The following is a 22277-nucleotide window of genomic DNA, read 5'->3' as shown; positions in this document are numbered from 1 at the left end:
AGACTACAGTTATGCTTATTGGCAGGTTGGTGATTAATTTCAGTTTTAGTATCCTATTTGGTCAGTGAATGTGTAAGGTACAATGCGTGTTAAATCAAGGGTTGTTTTATTGCTGGAGCGGAGAAAAGTGATTTTTGAAAGCAATAAAGGTATTTCTGCACGGAAACTTGCTGAAATGTTCAAATGTGCCAAGATACAAGTGAATAACACAACATCAAGCCAAAGTGCTATGTTTTAGATGAAGAGTATGGAGAGAATACAGTCTCACATTTGAATAAACATTATGCTGCTAAAAAAAGAGATGTAGAAAACAGAAAAATACTCTCTCCCTCTCTCTCTCCCTGAAGAACAACATTCAGCTGTCAAGTATATGAGTCCAAGAGCAGAACATTCATTGCAAGGGTTAAGGCACCCTATGAAGTGCCACACTGTTTATGGAGAATTTTGTTACGTGTGCTTAACTTTGATGCAAGGCATTCAAGGTGTGCAACAGTAGACATGCCTCCAAGTGGAGCACCCTGCACAACGTGGCACAGTCATGGCTAAATAATTTACACATTCAGCAGTCAAAGTATCAGTTGAATATGGACTCTAAAATACAGGCCATAATGTGAAAGGTCCTTCTCAGGAACAATCAGCAAGGTCCCAACCTGTGAATTTGCCAAAATTAATATAGGTATTGGTTTATACTGGGTATTTAATGATTTCAAAATAAGAAGACTAGAAGCATGGGAGACCAAAGTGCTTACATTCAATGTAAGACTATGGAGGTTCTAGTCATTAACGGAAGTCTGCAGGCTGAACAATGAAAGGCATAATTGCTTATGACAAGAATGTACAAACATTATGTATGTATCTGTGTAAATTATAACTTGTTTGCTAATGTACTGTTCAATTTTCTTCATATCACTTATTTAAGAATGCGGATAACATCTGGTCTTGGATACTAACAGGCTGGGGGTTTGGGCAGGTTTTTCTTCCTCATCCTGCTGCCAATATTTGGGTGGCAGATTGTTGGTTTCCTATTGGGCGCTGAGGTAATCAAAATCCTTGGTGAACTCATAGAATGGATGTAGAGTAATTGGAATCGAGGAAGACTGAGCCCATCTCTCTGAATATCGCATTGTATGAAGATGGGGAGATTGTCTTTGTCATTTTTCCTCTTTCTCCAGCTCTCACTCTTTACACATAACCTGTCATTAGGTATTCCTTTTCAGGTTCCTATTGTTCTATATAATACAACATTTAACTGTGGTTTACAAGTAAGCTATATACTTTAAAAGGCAATATAAATAGTTTGGAAATAATTTCTTGTTTTATTCCACAGCTCATTGGAACTCATATTCCAGATAAACCTAGCAGTGGCTCATGATTTTAATGACACCAGATGTTGTCCATACACATTTAGTAATATACCGTTTTCCAGAATATATACAGTACTCCACATTAAACATATTTATAAAATCATTAAATTTAAAGCAATATACACACAAAAATCCACAGCTGGATCATTTATACATTTTTTTCTACTTTTATCCTTCGCATTAACATCAAGTAAAACTACTCATGCAATTCACTAAGAGCTAAACAAATATGTTAATCTGTATATAAATGTACCTTGCTCGCTTTCTTTCCCAATTTCAAGAACATTTGGACTGGCCATAAGCCGTGGCCCAATAACATTATTCAAGCCGTACATAGGCCGCAATGGACAGGTGCTAGCTGAAACTACCATGACATCTATGTTAGAGTACATGATGAGGAAAATTGCCAAGTCCTCTTTCTTGATGGAAAGCAGTCAAAAACATTAGTTACAAAGTGCATTTATAGAGCAATAAGGATGTGGGTGTAGTTTTCTATTTCGTGCATAAAAGTAAAGTGAACTGCAACATACATATTTAGTTCATACATCACAGAAGAAACTCAATTAGAAGATTTTTGTCTTTACATTAGGTACGAAGTTCAAATAATGAGGTTATTTTACTGCAGTTGAACTTATGCATAAATTGCTGTACTCAGAATATACCAAGCAGAGATACCTAAATTTGAAATAATTCTACTGTAGGAAATTTCTTCTTATATAAAGCCATGGCCATTTATGATGAATGTTCATACTAACTGAGATCATAGTTATTTCAGTCTTAACTTTCTTAAATTAAAACTTAGATAAATAATATCCACATTGGATCTATTTAGGGCACACTGTAGTTTGGCTACAAGCTGTGAGATTTGTATGTGAAGTAGTGTTTCTATTAAAACAGATTTTGTTCAGGTTTGTTTTTTGTTTTTTTAATTCTAAGAATTACACTGCACACACTTTTATGCACCAAATAGGAAGTTATACCCACATTCTTCTTGCACAAGTAACTTCGCAACTTTGTAACTCTTACTCAGAGGGCTCTCACTACATGCAAACTAGAAATCAGAATGTTGCATTAAATACTCTCCTCATTCTTGTTCTTTCAAATTTTCACATTTACACATTTACACATTTACAGAAAACATTGACTATATAATTCTAAAATTTGTGGGATAAATTTACTGAACACTATTGTGCCAAACAATTTTGTTTCTGATATTCAAGAAAGGATGTCCGAGTCTGTTAGTAATATACACTATGTGAGCAAAAGTATCCAGACACCTGGCTGAACATGACGTACAAGTTCGTGGCGCCCTCCATCGGTAATGCTGGAATTCAACATGGTGTTGGCCCATCCTTAGCCTTGATGACAGTTTAAACTTTCGCAGGCATACGTTCAATGGGGAATGGAAGCCCATCCTTCTCGGAGCGCTGCGCTGAGGAGAGGTAGCGATGTTGGTCGGTGGGGCCTGGCACGAAGTCGGCGTTCCAAAATATCCCAAAGGTGTTCTATAGGATTCAGGTCGGGACTCTGTGCAGGCCAATCCATAACAAGGATGTTATTGTCGTTTAACCACTCCACCACAGGCCGTGCATTATGAACAGATGCTCGATCGTGTTTAAAGATGCAATCTCCATCCTCGAAGTGCTCTTCAATAGTGGGAAGCAAGAAGGTGCTTAAAACATCAATGTAGGCCTGTGCTGTGATAGTGCCATGCAAAACAAGGGGTGCAAGGCCCCTCCATGAAAAGCACGACCACACAACACCACCGCCTCCAAATTTTACTGATGACGTTCACCGGGCATTTGCCATACCCACACCCTGCCATTGGATCGCCACATTGTGTACCATGATTCGTCACTCCACTGTTCAATCGTCCAATGTTTCCACTCCTTACACGAGGCGTTGTTTGGTATTGACCTGCGTGATGTGGGGCTTATGGGTAGTCGCTTGACCATGAAATCCAAGTTTTCTCACCTCCCGCTGAACTGTCATAGTACTTGGAGTGGATCCTGATGCAGTTTGGAATTCCTGTGTGATGGTCTGGATAGATGCCTGCCTATTACACTTGATAACCCTCTTCAACTGTCGGCAGATTCTGTCAGCCAACAAATGACGTCAGCCTGTACACTTTCCTGCTGTACATGTCCCTTCACATTTCCACTTCACTATCTCATCAGAAACAGTGGACCTAGGGATGTTTAACAGTGTGGAAATCTCGCGTACAGACTTCTGACACAAGTGACACTCATTCACCTGACCACGTTTGAAGTCCGTGAGTTCCGCGGAGCGCCCCATTATACTCTCTCACGATGTTGAATGACTACTGAGGTAGATGCTATCCAGTACTTGGCAGTAGGTGGCAGCACAATGCACCTAACATGAAAAACGTATGTTTTTGGGGGTGTCCGGATACAGTACTTTTGATCACATAGTATATTTCTAATCTCTCAGATAATTCACGTAAATTAATCTAGCTTTGTACTTCCACTGAAGAAGCAGGCCATTTTCAAGGCGGCTTGGAACTATATATACACAGTAATTAAAGAAAAGGAAAAAAAGAATAAGAATGTTGCACTACAGCCCTCAGGGGACTCATTTATGTAGTGAGTAGCTGCTGTCCAGGTATTTCAATTCCGTGCTTGATGGTAAATGGAAGAAAATGTATTCACGTTTCCTTGGTGTGTAACCAGAAGTATATGTCAGCCAAGTGCAACTCCTCTCCATTTCAAAATCAAATGGATGTCCATCAAGGATCTGCCCTATCAACACTGCTTTACATCTTATGCAAGGGTGCAGTGTCTGTAGATCTACAAACACCTTATCTCTGAACACTCTTCTATGCCAACAACATCACACTATCTAGTGAGATCCGAGATGGACTTGAGCAACTGGTCAACCAATGGAAGATGATGCCTGATGACTTCGGACTGTGGCTCAACATATCCATCCAGATTGACAGCACACCGCTCGTCAAGGCTTCCAACTTCCGCTACTACCTTACCTCCCACTTAATAACTGATGGTGATACTCCTACATGCCACAGCTTGTATCAATGCCATTTGGATGAAGTGGTATCCTCTTTAACAGGAAGATTCCAATGTGCCCCAAGTCTAAAATCTACCACACAACTGTTCATCCAGTGGCACTCTATGAGGCCCGAATACTGGCCAGCGACGACAAGACATGAGCTGATGCTTCATACAATGTAGATGCGAATGCTGACGAGGTCTGCAGGACTGACACGGCTTGACCGTGTCGGAAACAAATCTGTTAGAACACCTTCAGAATCACTCCCATTTCAGAAAAGATGAGGGAAGTGATGTTGCAGTGGTATGGTTATGTGGTCAGAGCAGGCACAGAAACTATTGTGAAGTGGGCACTCACTCTCAGCTCAGATGGAAGATGACTTCAAGGTTTATCAAAGAAGCAACAGATGGTGCCATAGGAGCTGCAGACCAGAAAGAATGGAGGACGAGATGCAAAAAGGTGGACCCCACATCTTGATGGAAAAATTACCATGAAGAAGAAGAGGCCATTCCTCATTCATACCCTTACAGAAAAAAATTCTTTGTTACACTATGGTGGTGGTTATATACATTACTAGCAATTACCCGCGGCTTCGCTCGCGTGGATTTTGTAATTTGATCAGAGTAATTGTTACTCAGCATTGTACTAAGAGACTATCTGAAAATTCCTAAAGTATAAAACCTTACCCAAAAATTCAGTTTCATTTACCCCAGAAATGGGGCTAAGGCTACCATGCGACATAGAACTCTACATGTGAGAAACAGTCTTCTCTCAAGTCAAAAAACAAATGCATGTTTCTATATTTTTAAAGAAGATTCCAAATACCTATTCCCACATCTGTAACATATTCAGTTTTTGAGATATACATTAGTATCCTCATGGAAAGAATTCAACCCCTTGATCAGTCCTCCCCCTACCCCCATCTAAGTGTATTTTCAAAACAAAAACAAACAAAAAAATTTAAAAAAATAAATAAATACATGTTTCCTTATTTTTAAAGGAGATTCCAAATATTAATTTTTACATCTGTAACATTTTCAGGTTTTAAGATATGAGTATTCTCATAAGAAATAATTCAACTATTTTTCACTACTTTTCACACCCTGTTAAGTGCCGGGAGATACCAGGACGGGTTCGGCTCGCCAAGTGCAGGTAGGCGACCTCGCGTCGCGATGAGGCTGACATGATGATGAAGACAACACACACATCCAGTCCCCGTGCTAGGGAAATTAACCAATGATGGTTAAAATTCCCAACCCTGCTGGGAATCGAACCCGGTACCCCTGTAACCAAAGGCAGCACGCCAACCATTTAGCCATGGAACTGGACGAGATATAACGTAGATATACCGGTACTCATTTTAAAACTTCACCCGCTTTTCCAATTCTTTTCAGCCCCTCAATAGGATTTTCCAAAAATAAAAACGTGTTAAAGGGTATTCAAATACCAGTTTTCATGCCTGTACGTCTGTAAAACCTTCAGTTTTTGAGATAAAGGTATCCTCATAAACGTATTTCAACTCTTTATTTACTTATTTTCAACCCCACACCACTTACGTCGATTTTCTGAAAAAAACAAATGCGTGTTTCTTTATTTTTAAAGGAGATGCCAAATACTAATTTTCACGTCCGTAACATCTTCAGTTTTTCAGATATAATTATACCCATAAAAGTAATTCAACTCCTTTTTCACCCCCCTTTCTACCCATTAAGTTGATTCCCCCTAGCCAAAAGTGTGTGTTCCTTTATTTTTAAATGAGATTCCAAATACCAATGTTCACGTCTTTAACATTTTTAGTTGAAATGAAATGGCGTATGGCTTTTAGTGCCAGAAGAACCCAGGACGGGTTCGGCTCGCCAGGTGCAGATCTTTTGATTTGACTCCCGTAGGCGACCTGCGCGTTGTGAAGAGGATGAAATGATGATGAAGACAACACATACACCCAGCCTCCGTGCCATGGAAATTAACCAATAATGGTTAAAATTCACGACCCTGCCGGGAATCAAAACCAGGACCCCTGTGATTAACGGCCAGCACACTAACCATTTAGCCATGAAGCCGGACAACAATTTTAATTTTTTGAGATATAAGTATCCTCACACAAAGAATACAACTAATTTTTCAATTAATTCACCCCACTTAAGTGGGTTTATTCAAACAAAAAATTATGCGTTTCTTTAGTTTGAAAGAAAATTCCAAATACCAATTATCATTTCTGTAACATCTTCAGTTTTTGGGATATATGTATCCTCGTAAAAGGAACTCACCTCCATTTTCATCCCCCCTCTACCAATTTGATTCCCCCCCCCCTACCGCAAATGCGTGTTTCCTTATTTTTAAAGCAGATTCCAAATACCAGTTTTCAAGTTTTTAACATCTTTAGATTTTTTAATATGTATATATACATTCTCATTCAAATAATTCAACTATTTTTTAAATCCCTTTATCCCCTCCCCCCACCTGTTAAGGGTCTTTTCCGAAAACCGAAGAATACGTGTTTCCTTATTTTTAAAGGAGATTCCAAATACAAATGTTCACGTCTGCAACATGTTAAGTTCTTGAGATATACTGTAGATACGCTAATTTTAAAAATTCACCCTCTTTTTCAGTCCCCCTTAAGGGGATTTTCCAAAAAAAAATAATAAGGTATGTTTCTGTACTTTTACAGGAAATTCCAAATACCAGTTTTCAAGTCTGTAATACGTAACGTGTCTGAGATAATTTGCAGATATAGTCTTTTTTAAAGTTCACCCCGTTTGTCACTCCTGTTCACCCCCTATTCACCGGATTATCCGAATATTCAAAAATACGTGTTTCTTTATTTTCAAAGGAGATTTCACTTTTTATGTTTGTAACATCTTCAGTTTTTGAGATATAAGTCTCCTCATAAAAGGCGTTCAACCACTTTTCCCCCATTTTTCACTCCCCTCAATGGGATTTTCCAAAAACAAAAAAAATATGTGTTTCTTTATTTTTAAAGGAGATTCTAAATACCAATTTTTACATGTGTAAACTTTCAAGTTTTTGAGATATAGATATCCTCATTTTAATTATTCACCCCCCTTTCACCCCCTTAGCGACAGAATATCCAAAAATCCTCCCTTAGTGAGCACCTACATGTTAATATGAATGTATCCCCAAAATTTCATTTCTTTATGTCTAGTAGTTTTGGTTCGGTGATGAGTCAGTCAGTCAGTCAGTCAGTCAGTCAGTCAGTCAGTCAGTCAGTCAGTCAGTCAGTCAGTCAGGACAAGTTATTTTATATATATAGCTAACTAGCTGCGTAGTGTGGTTGGTTAGTGTATGGTCTCCTACACTTAATGCTGCAGGTTGTCAAATAGTATTATTGGTTTTACATACAATTAACTACTTTTATGATTTTCGGAGATGCCGAGGTGCAGGAATTTTGTTCTTCAGAAGTTCTTTTACGTGCTAATAAATTTACCATCTGGCTGGTGTATTTGAGCACCTTCATACACCACCGGACTGAGCCAGGATTGAACTTGCTACCTTGGGGTCAGAAGCCAGCATTCTAAAGTCTGAACTACTCAGCCCGACACTGCAGGCAGTTGGCATTATATAGTGCTTAATCTAAGATTTATTATTATTATTATTATTATTATTATTATTATTATTATTATCATAATAATTATTATTATTATTATAATACTCCGCTGACCATTCAGAAGATCTTAAATTCCTTTTGAAAAGCATCAATGAATTTTTAAATTTTTTTTTTGCTAGTTGCTTTACGTCGCACAGACACAGACAGGTCTTACGGCGACGATGGGACAGGGAAGGGCTAGGAGTAGGAAGGAAGCGGCTGTGGGCTTAATTAAGGTACAGCCCCAGCATTTGCCTGGTGTGAAAATGGGAAACCACGGAAAACCATTTTCAGGGCTGCCGATAGTGGGGTTCGAACCTACTATCTCCCGAATACTGGATACTGGCCGCACTTAAGCGACTGCAGCTATCGAGCTCGGTAGCATCAATGAAATCAAAATGTCCGTTCATATTCAGAAAACAAAATTCATGGTAATCAAGTAGAAAATCACGAACACTGTTATCACCTGGGACAGAAATACTGTTGGAAAAGTGTGACATTTTAAGTACGTTGGATGCCGGCTAACACAAGAACAGGATCGGGATGCAGGAATCAACACCAGAATTGAGATGCCAAGAAGTGTTTCTCTGAAATTGAAACATTATGTGAGGAACTGGGACCTTCGTTGGTGCATCGTGAAGTGTTGTGTGTTTCTAGTGTTTCCTTATGGAGTTGAAGGATGGACACTCAAAATGTGGAAACATCGCAGAATGCTGAACATTACATTGGAAGACTATGTCATCAACAAGGAGGTGCACTGCCGTGTTGGGAAATCACACAAAGTCTTATACAGAAACTGATCACAGAAGGCAAGATAGAAGGGATATGTGGGTGTGGGTGGAGTGCAGAACCTCCAACAATGGTTCAACATCCATAAGATAGCAATTCTGATACAGGAAACGCAAACAGGAAAACTTGCTCCATGATGGTTGCGAACGTACTATGAGGAGATGGCACCAGAAGAATGACTATCGTCATTGTTGCCGGCATCACTTTACATGTACTGTATCCAAAGCAATTTACAATTCTTTGTTGTTTCTCTTTGATGAGCTGTCAAGCTAAGCCACATTCAACTTCCAACCATGGAGCCACACATCCTAAGAGGTAGGATTGTCCCTTTTGGCCTTCACTTAAACCGCAGTGGTACATATAAGTTAACAATTTTTTTTTAGAAGGGTTATACGGAGGTACATTCAGGGAAATGGGGTGGCCTAGAGAGTGGTGATTAGGGAACAGGGAACTGGAAATCAAGTAGGGATGACAAAAAAAAAATGTTAGTGCTGAACTGTAGAAGTATTGTAAAGAAAGGAATAGAATTAAGTAATTTAATAGATATATACTCACCAGATATTGTAACAGGAGTTGAATCATGGCTGAGAAATGATATGACGAATGCAGAAATTTTCTCACAGAACTGGAGTGTGTATCGTAGAGATAGGATAGGAATGGTAGGAGGGGGAGTATTCATTCAGTTGAAAGAAGAATTTGTAAACTATGAAAAAGTTAAAGATGACAAACATGAAATTCTCGGTGTAAGGCTCATTTCTAAAGATAATAGGCAACTTGATGTCTTTGGAGAGTATAGACCGGGAAAAGGTAGCGCAGACGCTGATTCAGAATTATTTGATAAGATTATCAGCTGTGTGGGAAACGATAAGGAAAGGAACGTGATTGTAGCGGGTGAACTCAATTTACCAAATGTCAATTGGGAAGGTAATGCAAACGACATGAAGCATGACCAACAGATGGCAAATAAGTTAATATGGGAAGGGCATCTGATTCAGAAAGTGATGGAACCAAATAGAGGGAAGAATATACTGGAAGTGGTGATGGTAAAACCAGATGAGCTCTATAGAGAAACCGAAGTAATAGATAGTATTAGTGATCACGAAGCTGTTTTTGTGGTAGTTCAAAATAAATGTGAAAGAAAGGAAGGTATTAAAATTAGGACTATTAGGCAGTACCATATGGCTGAGAAAACAGGCATGAGGGAGTTTAAAAAAAAGTAACTATGATTGATGGAAAACGGTAAATAAAAATGTAAACAGACTCTGAGATAGGTTTAAAGCAATTGTTGAGGAATGTGAAAATAGGCTTGTACTGTTAAAGGTGGTAAGGAATGGTAAAGATCCACTATATTATAACAGCAAAGTAGAGAGAGACTACAAAGGAGGTGCATGTTGGAAACAGAGTTAGAAATGGCTGTGGAAGAACGAAGTAATTGAAGGAACTTACTAGGAAATTGAATCTAGCAAAGAAGGCAGCTATACAAATTTTAGTGAAAAATGGAAGAGTAAGTATAGGTAATTTTAGGCAGAAAAAGGTTCCAAGGCAGCCATTCCAGCAATCATTAATGAACATTTTTTTCTTTCTTTACTATTTGCTTTATGTCGCACCGACACAGATATGTCTTATGGCGACAATGGGATAGGAAAGGCCTAGGAATTGGAAGGAAGCGGCCGAGGCCTTAATTAAGGTACAGCCCCGGCATTTGCCTGGTGTGAAAATGGGAAACCACGGAAAACCCTCTTCAGGGCTGCCGACAGTGGGGCTCGAACCCACTATCTCCTGATTACTGGATACTGGCCACACTTAAGTGACTGCAGCTATCGAGCTCGGTCATTAATGAACAAGGGGAGTGTGTATGTGAGGATCTTCAAAAGGCAGAAGTATTCAGTCAGCAGTATGTAAAGATTGTTGGTTACAAGGATACTAAAGAAGTATTAAAATTTACCTATGACAACAATGACATTTACAGTAAGATACAAAAGTTGAAAACTAGAAATGCAGCTGGAATTGATAAGGTTTAGGGGTATATACTAAAGACAATGGGTTGGGATATAGTACCATATCTGAAGTACTTATTTGATTATTGTTTACGAAGGAGCTATACCAAATGAATGGATAGTTGCTACAGTAGCCCCTGTGTATAAAGGAAAGGGTGATAGACATACAGCTGAAAATTACAGGCCAGTCAGTTTGACATGCATTGCATGTAAACTTTTGGAAAGCATTCTCTCTTATTATTATATTAGACATGTTTGCAAAATTAATAATTGGTTTGATAGAAGGCAGTTTGGGTTTAGGAAAGGTTATTCCACTGAAGCTCAACTTGTAGGATTCCAGCAAGATATAGCAGATATCCTGGATTCAGGAGGTCAAATGGACTATCACGATTGACCTATCTAAAGCATTTTATAGGGTAGATCATGGGAGACTACTATAAAAATGTGTGCAATTGAACTTGACAAAAGAGTGACTGAATGGGTGGCCAGGTTTCTAGAAAATAGATCTCAGAGAATTAGAGTAGGCAAAGCTTTATCTGTCCCTGTAATAATTAAGAGGGGAATTCCTCAAAGGCAGTATTATTGGACATTTATGTTTTCTTATATAATATAGCAATGATATGTGTAAAGAAGTGGAATCATAGATAAGGCTTTTTGCAGATGATGTTATTCTGTACAGAGTAATAAATAAGGTACAAAATTGTAAGCAACTGCAAAATGACCTTGAGAATGTTGTGAGATCGACAGTAGGCAATGGTATGATGATAAATGGGGTTAAAAGTCAGGTTGTGAGTTTCACAAATAATAGGAAAAGTCCTCTCAGTTTTAATTACTGCATTGATGGGATGAAGGTTCTCTTTGGGGATCATTGTAAGTACCTAGGTCTTAATATAAGGAAAGATCTTCATTGGGATAATCACATAAATATAATTGTAAATAAAGGATACAGATCTCTGCACATGGTAATGAGGCTATATAGGGGTTGTAGTAAGGATGTAAAGGAGAGGGCATATAAGTCTCTGGTAAGACCCCAACTAGAATATGATTCAAGTGTATGGGACCCTCACCAGGATTACTTGACTCAAGAACTGGAAAAAATCCAAAGAAAAGCAGCTCGATTTGTTCTGTGTGATTTCTGACAAAAGAGTAGCGTTACAAAAATGTTGCTGGGCTGGGAAGACTTTGGAGAAATATAAATGGTTCGTTATTGGACATTATAAATTTTCCAGCTAACTCATTCCTGTTTGCCAGTGTTTCGCCCCAGTGTAGTATGTGTGTTCCGAGCTGTTAGTGGAGAGATGGCATGGATTGACATCAGTAGACGAATAAGTTTGAGTGGTGTCTTTAAAAGTAGGAAAGATCACAATATGAAGATAAAGTTGGAATTCAAGAGGACAAATTGGGGCAAATATTCGTTTATAAGGTTTATAAGGGATTAGAATAACTTACCAAGGAAGATGTTCAATAAATATCCAATTTCTTTGTAATCATTTAAGAAAAGGCTAGGAAAACAATAGATAGGGAATCTGCCACCTGGGCGACTGCCCTAAATGCAGATCAGTAGTGACTGATTGATTAATTGATTGATTGATTGACTGACTGATTGAACCTCATTTCAGCTGCTTGTATCTTACTTTGGTTCCTTTTATCCACAGAATGACTAATTTTTATCATTTTCAGACCCGCCCTTAAGATTTCATTGTTTTATTCTTCATATTCCAAATATGCCAACATTTTGACCTTTGGACAGTTCGTCCTGCTGATACTTATGCTTTTACAGATCCAAAGTTCTTCACAATAAAGAAAGTCTGAAGATAACTTCTCTTTTCTTGGCTTCTAATTGTGTCCGTTCATCAAATTTTCTCTTTTTGTCCAAAATTATGGCGAGAACACAAGGGTATAATTTATGTGCTTATAGTTCTATTTAATTAAAATAGAGCCCTGTGCATATTACAAAGTTTTCAAACATTTTCTAAATTCAATGAAGCATGGATGAAAGACCATTCATATGCTGAATGGGGATGACATGCTCATGGAGGATCTTGTGAAATAGGACAGATTTTTTTTTCCAATTCGCTTTACATCGCACCAACACAGATAGGTCTTATGGCGACAATGGGAAAGGAAATGGCTAGGAGTGGGAAGGAAACGACCGTGGCCTTATTTGAGGTACAAGGCCAGGCCTGGTGTGAAAATGGGAAATCACGGAAAGCCATCTTTAGGGCTGCCGACAGTGGAGTTCGAACCCACTATCTCCCGAATGCAAGTTGATAGCTATGTGACCCAAGCAACGCAGCCACTTGGTCGGTGTGACAGAAGTAAATTTATTGTTGACTTTGTTATAAAGTGCATACAGTATTAGGTTTAACATTTTTTTTAAATCAGGAAGAACATATACCGTATTTACTCGTGTATTAGACACCCCATAGCTTTTCGAGATGAAGAAAATGGAAAAAATAAATCTTGCATATTGGTCAGAGAAGAACAACGATTCTGCTTCGAAGCGGGTACAAGTCTTATTGCAGCTCTGACAACATCGCACAAATTTGTGAATAGTTTTGTCCGTTCGACCTACGCAATGAAAACGCGTCGAATCCATGCGGTACATCTGTGTTTCATAGTTAAGAAATGTCCGCCTCCGTAGCGTAGGTCTACTGCAGCTCTGATGACTTTGCACAAATAGGAGACCTTAGCTTCGTGTCCGACCCGCAAATTGCAAGCATGCATCAGTCATGCTATATGTCTGTGTTTTTTAGTTAATAATGTCCACCAGCGTAATGGTTAGCACAATTACTTGTTGTTCTTGGGAGTCTGACTTCGATTCCCGGTACCGTACTGCCAGAGATTTATGAATAGCAGGAAGGTTGATATGCGGTAAAAGCGGTAGGCCTATATGTAACTCCCCTCCACTGGGAGTGTGTCTAAAAAGAGCTGTACCACCTCGGGATGAGGAAACGAGTTTACTTTAGTTGAGAAATATTCCCGCATTCGCGGTTATTGCTATTTATACAGCAGGCATTAACAAAGTGGTCGTTTAATATCTTGTAATTCGGGCCAATATAGGTATATATTTGGAGATAAGTAAGTTTAAAACGTGATAAAAGCTATCCAATTAAAACGATTATTTTACTCGCCAACGTACCTAACGAATAATAATAATAATAGTTTTATGTCCCCACGTACTTTTAACGATTTTCGGAGATGCCAAACAAAACATACTAGGGTATGCGTTAATTAAAAGAAGAGACAACGAACATACGAAATTGAACATTATGATGAAAAAATGCTTTACCGCCACACCTGTAGATATTCATAAATGTGGCATATTTTCCTGTTATTTATTTTTATTCTTTCCGAGGAACAATGTGGTCTGTCTTATCTCATGGACAGCTGTTTATAAAATCCTGATGTGATAAATGTAGAGAACAAGCATGAAATGTACTTAAAAATAGGGGTCTGTGTTTCAACAGCCGCAGTTATCAAAAGAATGTTTCCAGTTACTATGTATTACATTCTGAAGTACAATTCATAATATACGCTAGTTATCAGCTGATGGTTTGGCACACAGAACACCAGTTTGGCATGCCTTCTACAGACTGCTTTATTCGGAAGGAGTAGCTTCTGCTACATATACACCAACTGGGAATATAAGAGACCATCTCCAGAAACCATTTGGGAATAGATTCACACTGTTTAGACTCTATAGTCGGGAACAAAATGATTTTTAAAAGTTAAAAAAAAAAGACGGGACCTCGTATCTCTTGTTTGCAGTGCATGGCTCAAAGAGAATGAAAGTGAAGCATGGCTGACGCGACTGACGAGATGGTGGTGAAGATGGTGTCACTTAGAATGCCGACACGCTGGTAGCAAGGCAGGGAAGTTGGCGGCACAAGGCGATAATTCAAATGAAAGCAGTGATCAGGTTTACTGTGTAATAGGCCTACTGCTGAACTGACAGAAACAAATGACTGGCCATTAAGTTATTTTGTATCAATATTTAATTATATGATAACACGATACCCTTATCCCTTTGTTCTACGGGGTCGAGTATGAAGTGAGACGAATCTTCGTAGTGAGTTTTACGGCCGTATGCCCTTCCTGACGTCAACCTCACCAGAGGAATTAATGAGATGTAACGAATGACGTGATATGAGTAACCAAAACGGATTTTTATATGTACTGTAGGTCTAAAAGTCATGTTCACCATTTATTGTCTTTTTATGTTTAGAAATACTGCCTTCTGGCAAAAATAGCCAGTATAACTTAAATATATTCTAAGTTTGTTAAATAATAGTACAGAATGTTTACACGTACAATTTATAGTTCTTTATAGCCTAGAAGTCATGTGTTCGCTGCACAAAATTTTCAAGTTATCGCGTATTGGACTCCCCTTCACTATTTTTGGCTGTAAAAGTGGGGGGAAAAAAGGGCCTAATACGCGAGTAAATACGGTACTTATCCTGAAATCACTGCTAAAAAAATATCACCTGGAGTAAAACATTGACAGTTTTTTATAAATATATCATGAATGCATGGTTAACCCTTAAGCAGTCACATGACAAATAGGTAAATGAACACTCGCGTTGAATCTTTTTGACCCACAGAAGCAAATGAAGAAGTGTTTTCATGATGTAATATGAGGAAAATTATTAATTTTTACACCCAATACGAAGTCCTGATTATTGGCTGGACAATCAACATAGTGGCCTTTGGTCGAAAGGGCCCTGGGTTTGATTCTTGGCTGTGACAAGGATGTTAACTTTGTATGGTTGATTCCGATCGATCGGTTTGTATCCATCTTAATACACTCACTGCACACTACCGTCGATTACAAAAAAGATACATATTATATTGGCATGTAGCCACCGGAGAGGCCTGTTGAAGGTATTTCTAGTTGACCCCCATGGGCGACCTGCCACTTGTGAGAGTGGGGCAATACATGCGATTAAATTTTATGTTTAAGGTGGCACAAACTAGCAGTCCCAAGCTGGAGGAAATAACTAATGAAGGTCAAAGTCCCTGACCCAGCTGAGAATCGAACCCCGGAACTCTTAGACTAAAGGCCAGCGTGCTAACCAGTAAAACCATGGAGACGCAACATAACATTACACTTACACATAAAATAAGAAATTTGTTAGCCACTCACTAATTTTCTAGTTGTTTCTATGTATATTTTCTAGCAGAACATACACATTTGCATCGGGTCAAATCTCATAACAATAGCAAATGTGCAAGAAATTATTGTCAACAGTGGCCCCTACCGCAATATGACAAATAACTCAACAGCAGAAGAAATTACACAGCACTGGCGATATTTTATATTACAACATATCAAAATTGATAAAAGAAAATTCACCTGGGTCTCTGTGACCCAATGCGAGTAATTAAGGGTTAATAAACACTAGAAAATACCTGGAAAAGAACACATTTAATTAATATCAGAATACACCAGAATAAAGAAAACATTTAATTAATAACAGAATGACATGTTTCATTCTTGAAATAACTTCATCACTTTCTAATGAGCTTGCATTTGGGAGATAGTTGGGTTCAAACCCCACCATTGGCAGCCCTGAAGACGATTTTCTATGGTTTCCCATTTTCACACCAGGTAAATGCTGGCCTTGTACCTTAACTAAGGCCAAGGCTGCTTCCTTCCCACTACACACCCTTTCCTGTCCCATCATCGCCATAAGACCCATCTGTGTCAGTGCGACATAAGCCAATTGTAAAAAATCACCCAACAAATCACACTTTATTATTATTATATTATTATTATCTATACTAATATCATAAAGAGGAAAAATTTGTATGTTTGTTTGTAACGAATAGACTCAAAAACTACTGAACCGATTTTAAAAATTACTTCACCTATAGAAAGCTACATTGCCAGTGAGTAACATGGGCTGTATTTTATTAAATAAAAGGGTCGGGGGAAAAAACCAGGTAAGTCACTTTTTCATCGAAATTGAGATATTGTCACAGTCCGCTTCAGAGTGATCATGCGTATCTATTGAGAGGTCGGAAATGAAAAAAAAAGCAGGCGAGTCAGGAGAAATTAGCACTCAAAGTTTTGCTATTAGGAGAAAGAACTAGGGAAGTCAAGCACAAAACTTGCTTTTTCTCAAGTTGTATAAATATTGACTCTCCTGGTTTTTTCCCCTGACCCTTCAAATTTTCAAAACAATTCGAGGTGGGGGGCACGGAGGAGAGATATAAAAATAATAGGCTAATATAGGAAAAATATCGAATTTGTCGTATAAGGACGAGACAAAGCTCAATTTAATCCTCTTGACACAAAGAACAAAACTCGATAAGCCCTATGGGCCCGAAAACCATGTTTTAAGGCCCTAAAACCAATCGTTACGGAGATACTGGCACCACACTACCCCTGCGCTAGGAATCGGATAAAAGAAATGAACTACCATAGCCATGGCAACGTCAGCTCTAGGATTCTAGAGCAGCGAGATTATGCATGTACGTTTGGGCATAGCTGCCAACCAAAATTGGTACAGATAAGACTTACTATCTGTAAAAAAATATACTGTTATGTAAGGCACTCACAGGACTCCTTTGGGCAGGGATGGAAAGGGGGTGAGATATAAAAAAACTTATCTTACTATATATAAAAATGGATGTATGTGTGTGTGTAAATGACACATCTCCACCTATACCACTGGAGCAATTTCAACCAAACTTGGTACACGTATTACTTACTATCGGGAGACGAGCACTGTGGGGGTAAGCCATACCTAGCGCCCTTAAGAGAGGGGGTCAGGGGGGTTAGTTATAAAAATAATCAAGAATAATGTCGAATTCATAGTTTTCGGGGTCGCTGAGTTGCAAAGTAATACTCCAGAGTTTTTTTTAAGTCCAAGTTCATCCCCCTTTTAGGTGGGGAGTGAAGGGGGGCAGGGGAGGAAATAATTAAAAACAGTTTCGAATCCATAGATTTCAAGGTCTCTGGGATGAATAGTAATTTTTTACAAGTCCAAGGGGGGTGGAGGGGGGAGATATAAAAATAATCGAAAAACTATACATAAAAATCTTATCTTCTTACTATATATAAAAATGGATGTATGTGTGTACGTGGGTGTGTAAATGACACGTTTCCTCTTAAACCACTGGAGCAATTTCACCAAACTTGGTACACTCATAATTAGTATCAGGAGACAAACCGCGAGGGGGTAAGACACTCCTAGCACCCTTATGGGCAGGGGGCGAGGGAGGGTGGTATAAAAATAATCTGGAATAGTATCGAATCCATAGTTTTTGTGGTCGCTGAAATGAATAGTGACGCTCTGAATTTTTTAAAGTTCGTGTTCAGCGCCCTTTGGGGTGAAGGCGAGGAAGGAATGAGATATAAAAATAATGGGAAACAGTGTTGAATCTACAGTTTTCGGGGTCACTGAGATGAATAGTGACAATTCAGATTTTTTATCTCTTATGGGTGGGGGGCGAGAGGGGGACAGTCTCACTGACAGTTGAAATCCTGTACATCGTATCTATAGTGCGACGGCTAAATACATTTAGTTATCACATTAATTTTTGACAGGATCAAATACTTCCCAGTTGATTCGAGCTTCCATCAGGACGAAATTTTACTCGAAAATTAAATAATCTAAAACTTGAAATCAAACGCATCTAAATAATTCTAAAACTAGATAATAGATCGTAACATATCTATCTGCAACTCAAAAACGAATTCTATAAAAATTCACTTCACACATAATTAACTGGTAATACATATCTTAAAGCTAAATATTCAGAAACTATCCAGGCAACGCCGCACAGTGGGTAATTTCCAGCATCCACCCGGCCAAAAATGATATTTTCAACCCTTGTCTTTGGTGCGCATTTTCTGTGAGTCGTGTTTATAAGACTCTTGGGTACAGTAATTAAGTACTGAAAAGTCGCGCTGTCTGATTATCTGATCTCAGCGAAGGCCTAAAGTGGCTCTCCTCCGTTAGGGCATCATATTCTGGCGAGGCAAGCACACAGTTATTATTATGGGAGGGCTCAGTAAAGACGTCAGAACTAAATATTTCTTTAGCTTGCAATGTGATTATATTAAATGAAGGTTTGTGTTTTATATAGTATGTAGCATTTTCTGAAAATTCCTATACTGTTGTCCGAAATATGCACTTAAAATTCAGGTACACGGTATCCAAGCGCTATCTAATTATACAAGTTTGAGCTGACTTTCAAAATGGATTGCCTTTGATTTCTGCAATGAAAGTCTTTTGGATGAGTTATTTATACTTCAATGAATAGAAAACTGTGACTTTTTGCTGCGACCAGGCGCGACCATGAGAGTAATACAATTTTTTCAGTAACCATGTACTCTGTAACCCGGAGGTCGGTTTTCAAGCTGTTGAGGAACAGCAGGAAATATAAGCGGAACGATAATATTGCAAATGTTGTAATTGAACATTTAGGCTTTGAGGATTGTTCCGAGGATATATCCAAGTCAATAATGAAATCTGTCAGTATTTTGTGTGCTAAAATTCGATCACGTTGGACAAAATATAGTAGAAAAAGGGAGAAATTGCTGAAGTACAATAAAAGATGGTTCGAGCAGAGAATGAGCCTTGCAGAAAGACGTGCATCACGTCAGGATGAGCCTGCCAGTACTGTAGCTCATTCCATGTTAAGAAAACAGTATTGCTCTTATGACAACAGGGTTGCCATATTGAACGACTCCGCTCAACGCCATCACGGGAAAACGGCGGCACATAAATTTGTGAAATTCAGTATGTAAGTTCAAGACAAAAGGCTGAAGAAACTAAGCTACAAATTACTTTTATGAACTAAAGGGGACGTGGGGTTTACAGGGGCCACTTTTGGTTTGCACAGAATCAGAGGTAAACTACGGCACACTGAAATATAAGGCAAATTGCGAGAGAAAATAGACAATTTTAGGGGCTCGAGGGGCGGGGGATGTATTTAATTCCATTTAATAAATTTATCCAGACAATAATAGCTAGAAAACAGACGCAATGGCTACAAAGGATCACAGTATTAATGTTAAAGAAATAAATCACACACCTGGGCTTATCGCATAACTCTCATTCAACACAATACATTTACGCACTGATTTAAAGCCTAAAATACACACGCAATAAATAAATACTGTAGATGACTTCACTACAGAAGTTCAGGGAGGAAACGCTTCTATTGGTTGGTATCCGAAGCAAAGTGCTGGCAATACCAATGATGGAAACCACTAGAAGATTCTTCAAAGAGGCTTCCACTTCTACGGATATTACTGGAGTAGACAAATTTCATAAACCATCTACGTGCCATCGTAGAAACTCTTTTGTGTGGGTATGCCATTGTTTAAGTGTCATTTGACATGTACGCAAAGGAAACTATACAATTATACTTACAAGAATACAAATCGTACTACATGCCTGTAGCTTTGCAGAAACTCTTGGGTCATGGAGAGGAGGTCATTAGGTACTGTATTATACTTATTGGACAACTCTCCTAGGAAGCCCAGGAGACCAGGAAAAAGATAATAGGAAACCTTCCAGAAAGACACAAATACTACCTTTTCCATAGGCTGCTTATATCATCGGACCCTTATATTACCAGCTTAGGGAAATCAAGCAAAAGGAAGTTGATTCCGCTTTCATGAGAAGTGCTCAACTTACTGTCTGAGCCTCCTGTATCTGGTTCTGCCGAAGGAGATAATGACAGTGACGATAGCGATTCTGATCTAACTGCATCTAATAAATAAACTGTTTGGCAAGTACATGTATTCCTGTACCTGTTTTTAAACATACTAAACAGCATGTCCCACTATTAACATCTATTTAATTTCTTAAAGCTATAACAAAAATGATTAAAATTACAAAGGTTACTAATTCTATTCCTGGCGTAGTAATTTATTCTTTGTGCTTGATTGACCACACACTTAATTATCTCCAATAATAGCAGTTACATACTAAGTTTTAAGTAAATCGGTCCATTAGTTCTCGAGATACGATTTTTGGCCGGCTGGATTCCTGAAATTACGCACTGTGCGCCGGGTACTACAGCTAGTTATTATTATTTAGGAATAGATGCATAATAGGAAGAGCTGTAAAAACATTTCTATTGGAATTCTGTGGTCAAAGTCTTAATAGATGCGAGAATGTTTTGAACTTATCACAGTGATGCACTCCGTTATTGTACTTATCCTCTTAGGTGTCCAGGGTGGACTGAGTTACACAATCAATGGCATCATGCTAGCTAGTTGGTTTTTTTGGTAACTTTCTGCTTGTCATGATCCAGTGATGTCACTGGTTTTCATGGAAATGTACTTGCAGGTCAATGAATAAGAAGACCCATCTTCTCTTCATCCATTCCCTTTTCCAGATTCTCTCTGGGTAGGGTAGTGTACCAAAGCCCTCCACCTTACTCGATCTTTCCACCATTCCTCTTCTAGTACTTTATTGCTATCGACTGCTCTATTTGCAATACAATCCACAACAGAGCTCCTCCATCTCATTATAAAAATGTAGTTACTGTTTTCATAAATCTGCTTAGTATTATAAGAAGACGCTGCATAAAGGGGCTTTTCAGTCTCAGTGGCATGTAAATCATGATCAATAAATTCAAATTCAAATCCCCTATGCCTCTTTCCAGTCTGCATTCATGAATGTTCTCTTTCGTATTCTCTCTCCTGGCATTCTCATGATGTGTCCAAACCATTTTAGCTTTGCTATATCAATCTCTTCTTGAAATTTACACACTCCCACACGTCTCCTTATTTCCTCATTTCGTATTCTATCTTGTCGTGTCTTTCCCTGTATGCTCCTCAAGAACCTCATTTCAGCTGCTTGTATCTTACTTTGGTTCCGCTTAGTTAACGTCCAGGCTACTGAAGCATAGGTCAGTATAGGTTTATAATAGGACAGTATAAAAACTTCTTGCACTTCATTGGCACATCTTTGTTCCATACAATGTCTCTCACACACTGGTAGAAACTTGCAGACTGTTGTATTCTTAAATCAATTTCTTCATCCAAATTTCCATCTTGTGATATCATGCTGTCCAAATATTTAAAAATTTTCACTACTTCAAGAGGTTCATTTCCTATTTTTATCACTCCCCTTGATTTTCTGTTACCTCTTGTCATGATCAAAGTCTTACTTTTCGCAGTACCAAACTTCATTCCAAAATTTCGTATTTCCTCATTTCATAAATCAACTTGTGTTTGTACTTCCTCTTCATTATCTCCCCAACTACAATGTCATCAGCAAAGAGCATAGACTTTATTTGCTCGTCCATCATCTTCTCCTTGATATGCAGAATTCTATACATGATGATAATGAAGTGTAAGGGAGACAATACACTTCCCTGTCTTAAGCCTGTCTCAACTCTGAATCATTCAGTTTGGCCCACTTTGGTTCTAACACAGCTTTTGCAATTTTGATACAATGCTATTACATCTGCATTGTTTCATTCCCAATCTGTGCCTCTGTCAATGTTTTCCATACCAAATTGCTT

General features: G+C 38.5%; 1 protein-coding gene across 29 annotated transcripts in view; it reads right to left on the bottom strand.

Annotated features, from left to right (window-relative positions):
• syd (JNK-interacting protein syd) overlaps positions 1-22277 on the bottom strand; it is a 648626-nt gene that overhangs the window by 84900 nt on the left and 541449 nt on the right. For 25 of the 29 annotated variants that reach the window (XM_067136859.2, XM_067136850.2, XM_067136852.2 and 22 more), the window contains one exon: positions 1618-1728. The exons of the other annotated variants lie outside the window; for them this stretch is intronic. In XM_067136859.2, coding sequence (XP_066992960.2) covers positions 1618-1728 — 111 coding nt within the window. The remainder of the gene's footprint in view (positions 1-1617; positions 1729-22277) is intronic. 29 annotated transcript variants of the gene reach the window in all.

Source organism: Anabrus simplex, chromosome 1, assembly GCF_040414725.1.
Source record: "Anabrus simplex isolate iqAnaSimp1 chromosome 1, ASM4041472v1, whole genome shotgun sequence".
NCBI classification, from domain to species: Eukaryota; Metazoa; Arthropoda; class Insecta; order Orthoptera; family Tettigoniidae; genus Anabrus; species Anabrus simplex.
Note: the sequence above shows the minus strand (reverse complement) of the source record. Positions and strands in the feature narration are given on the sequence as shown.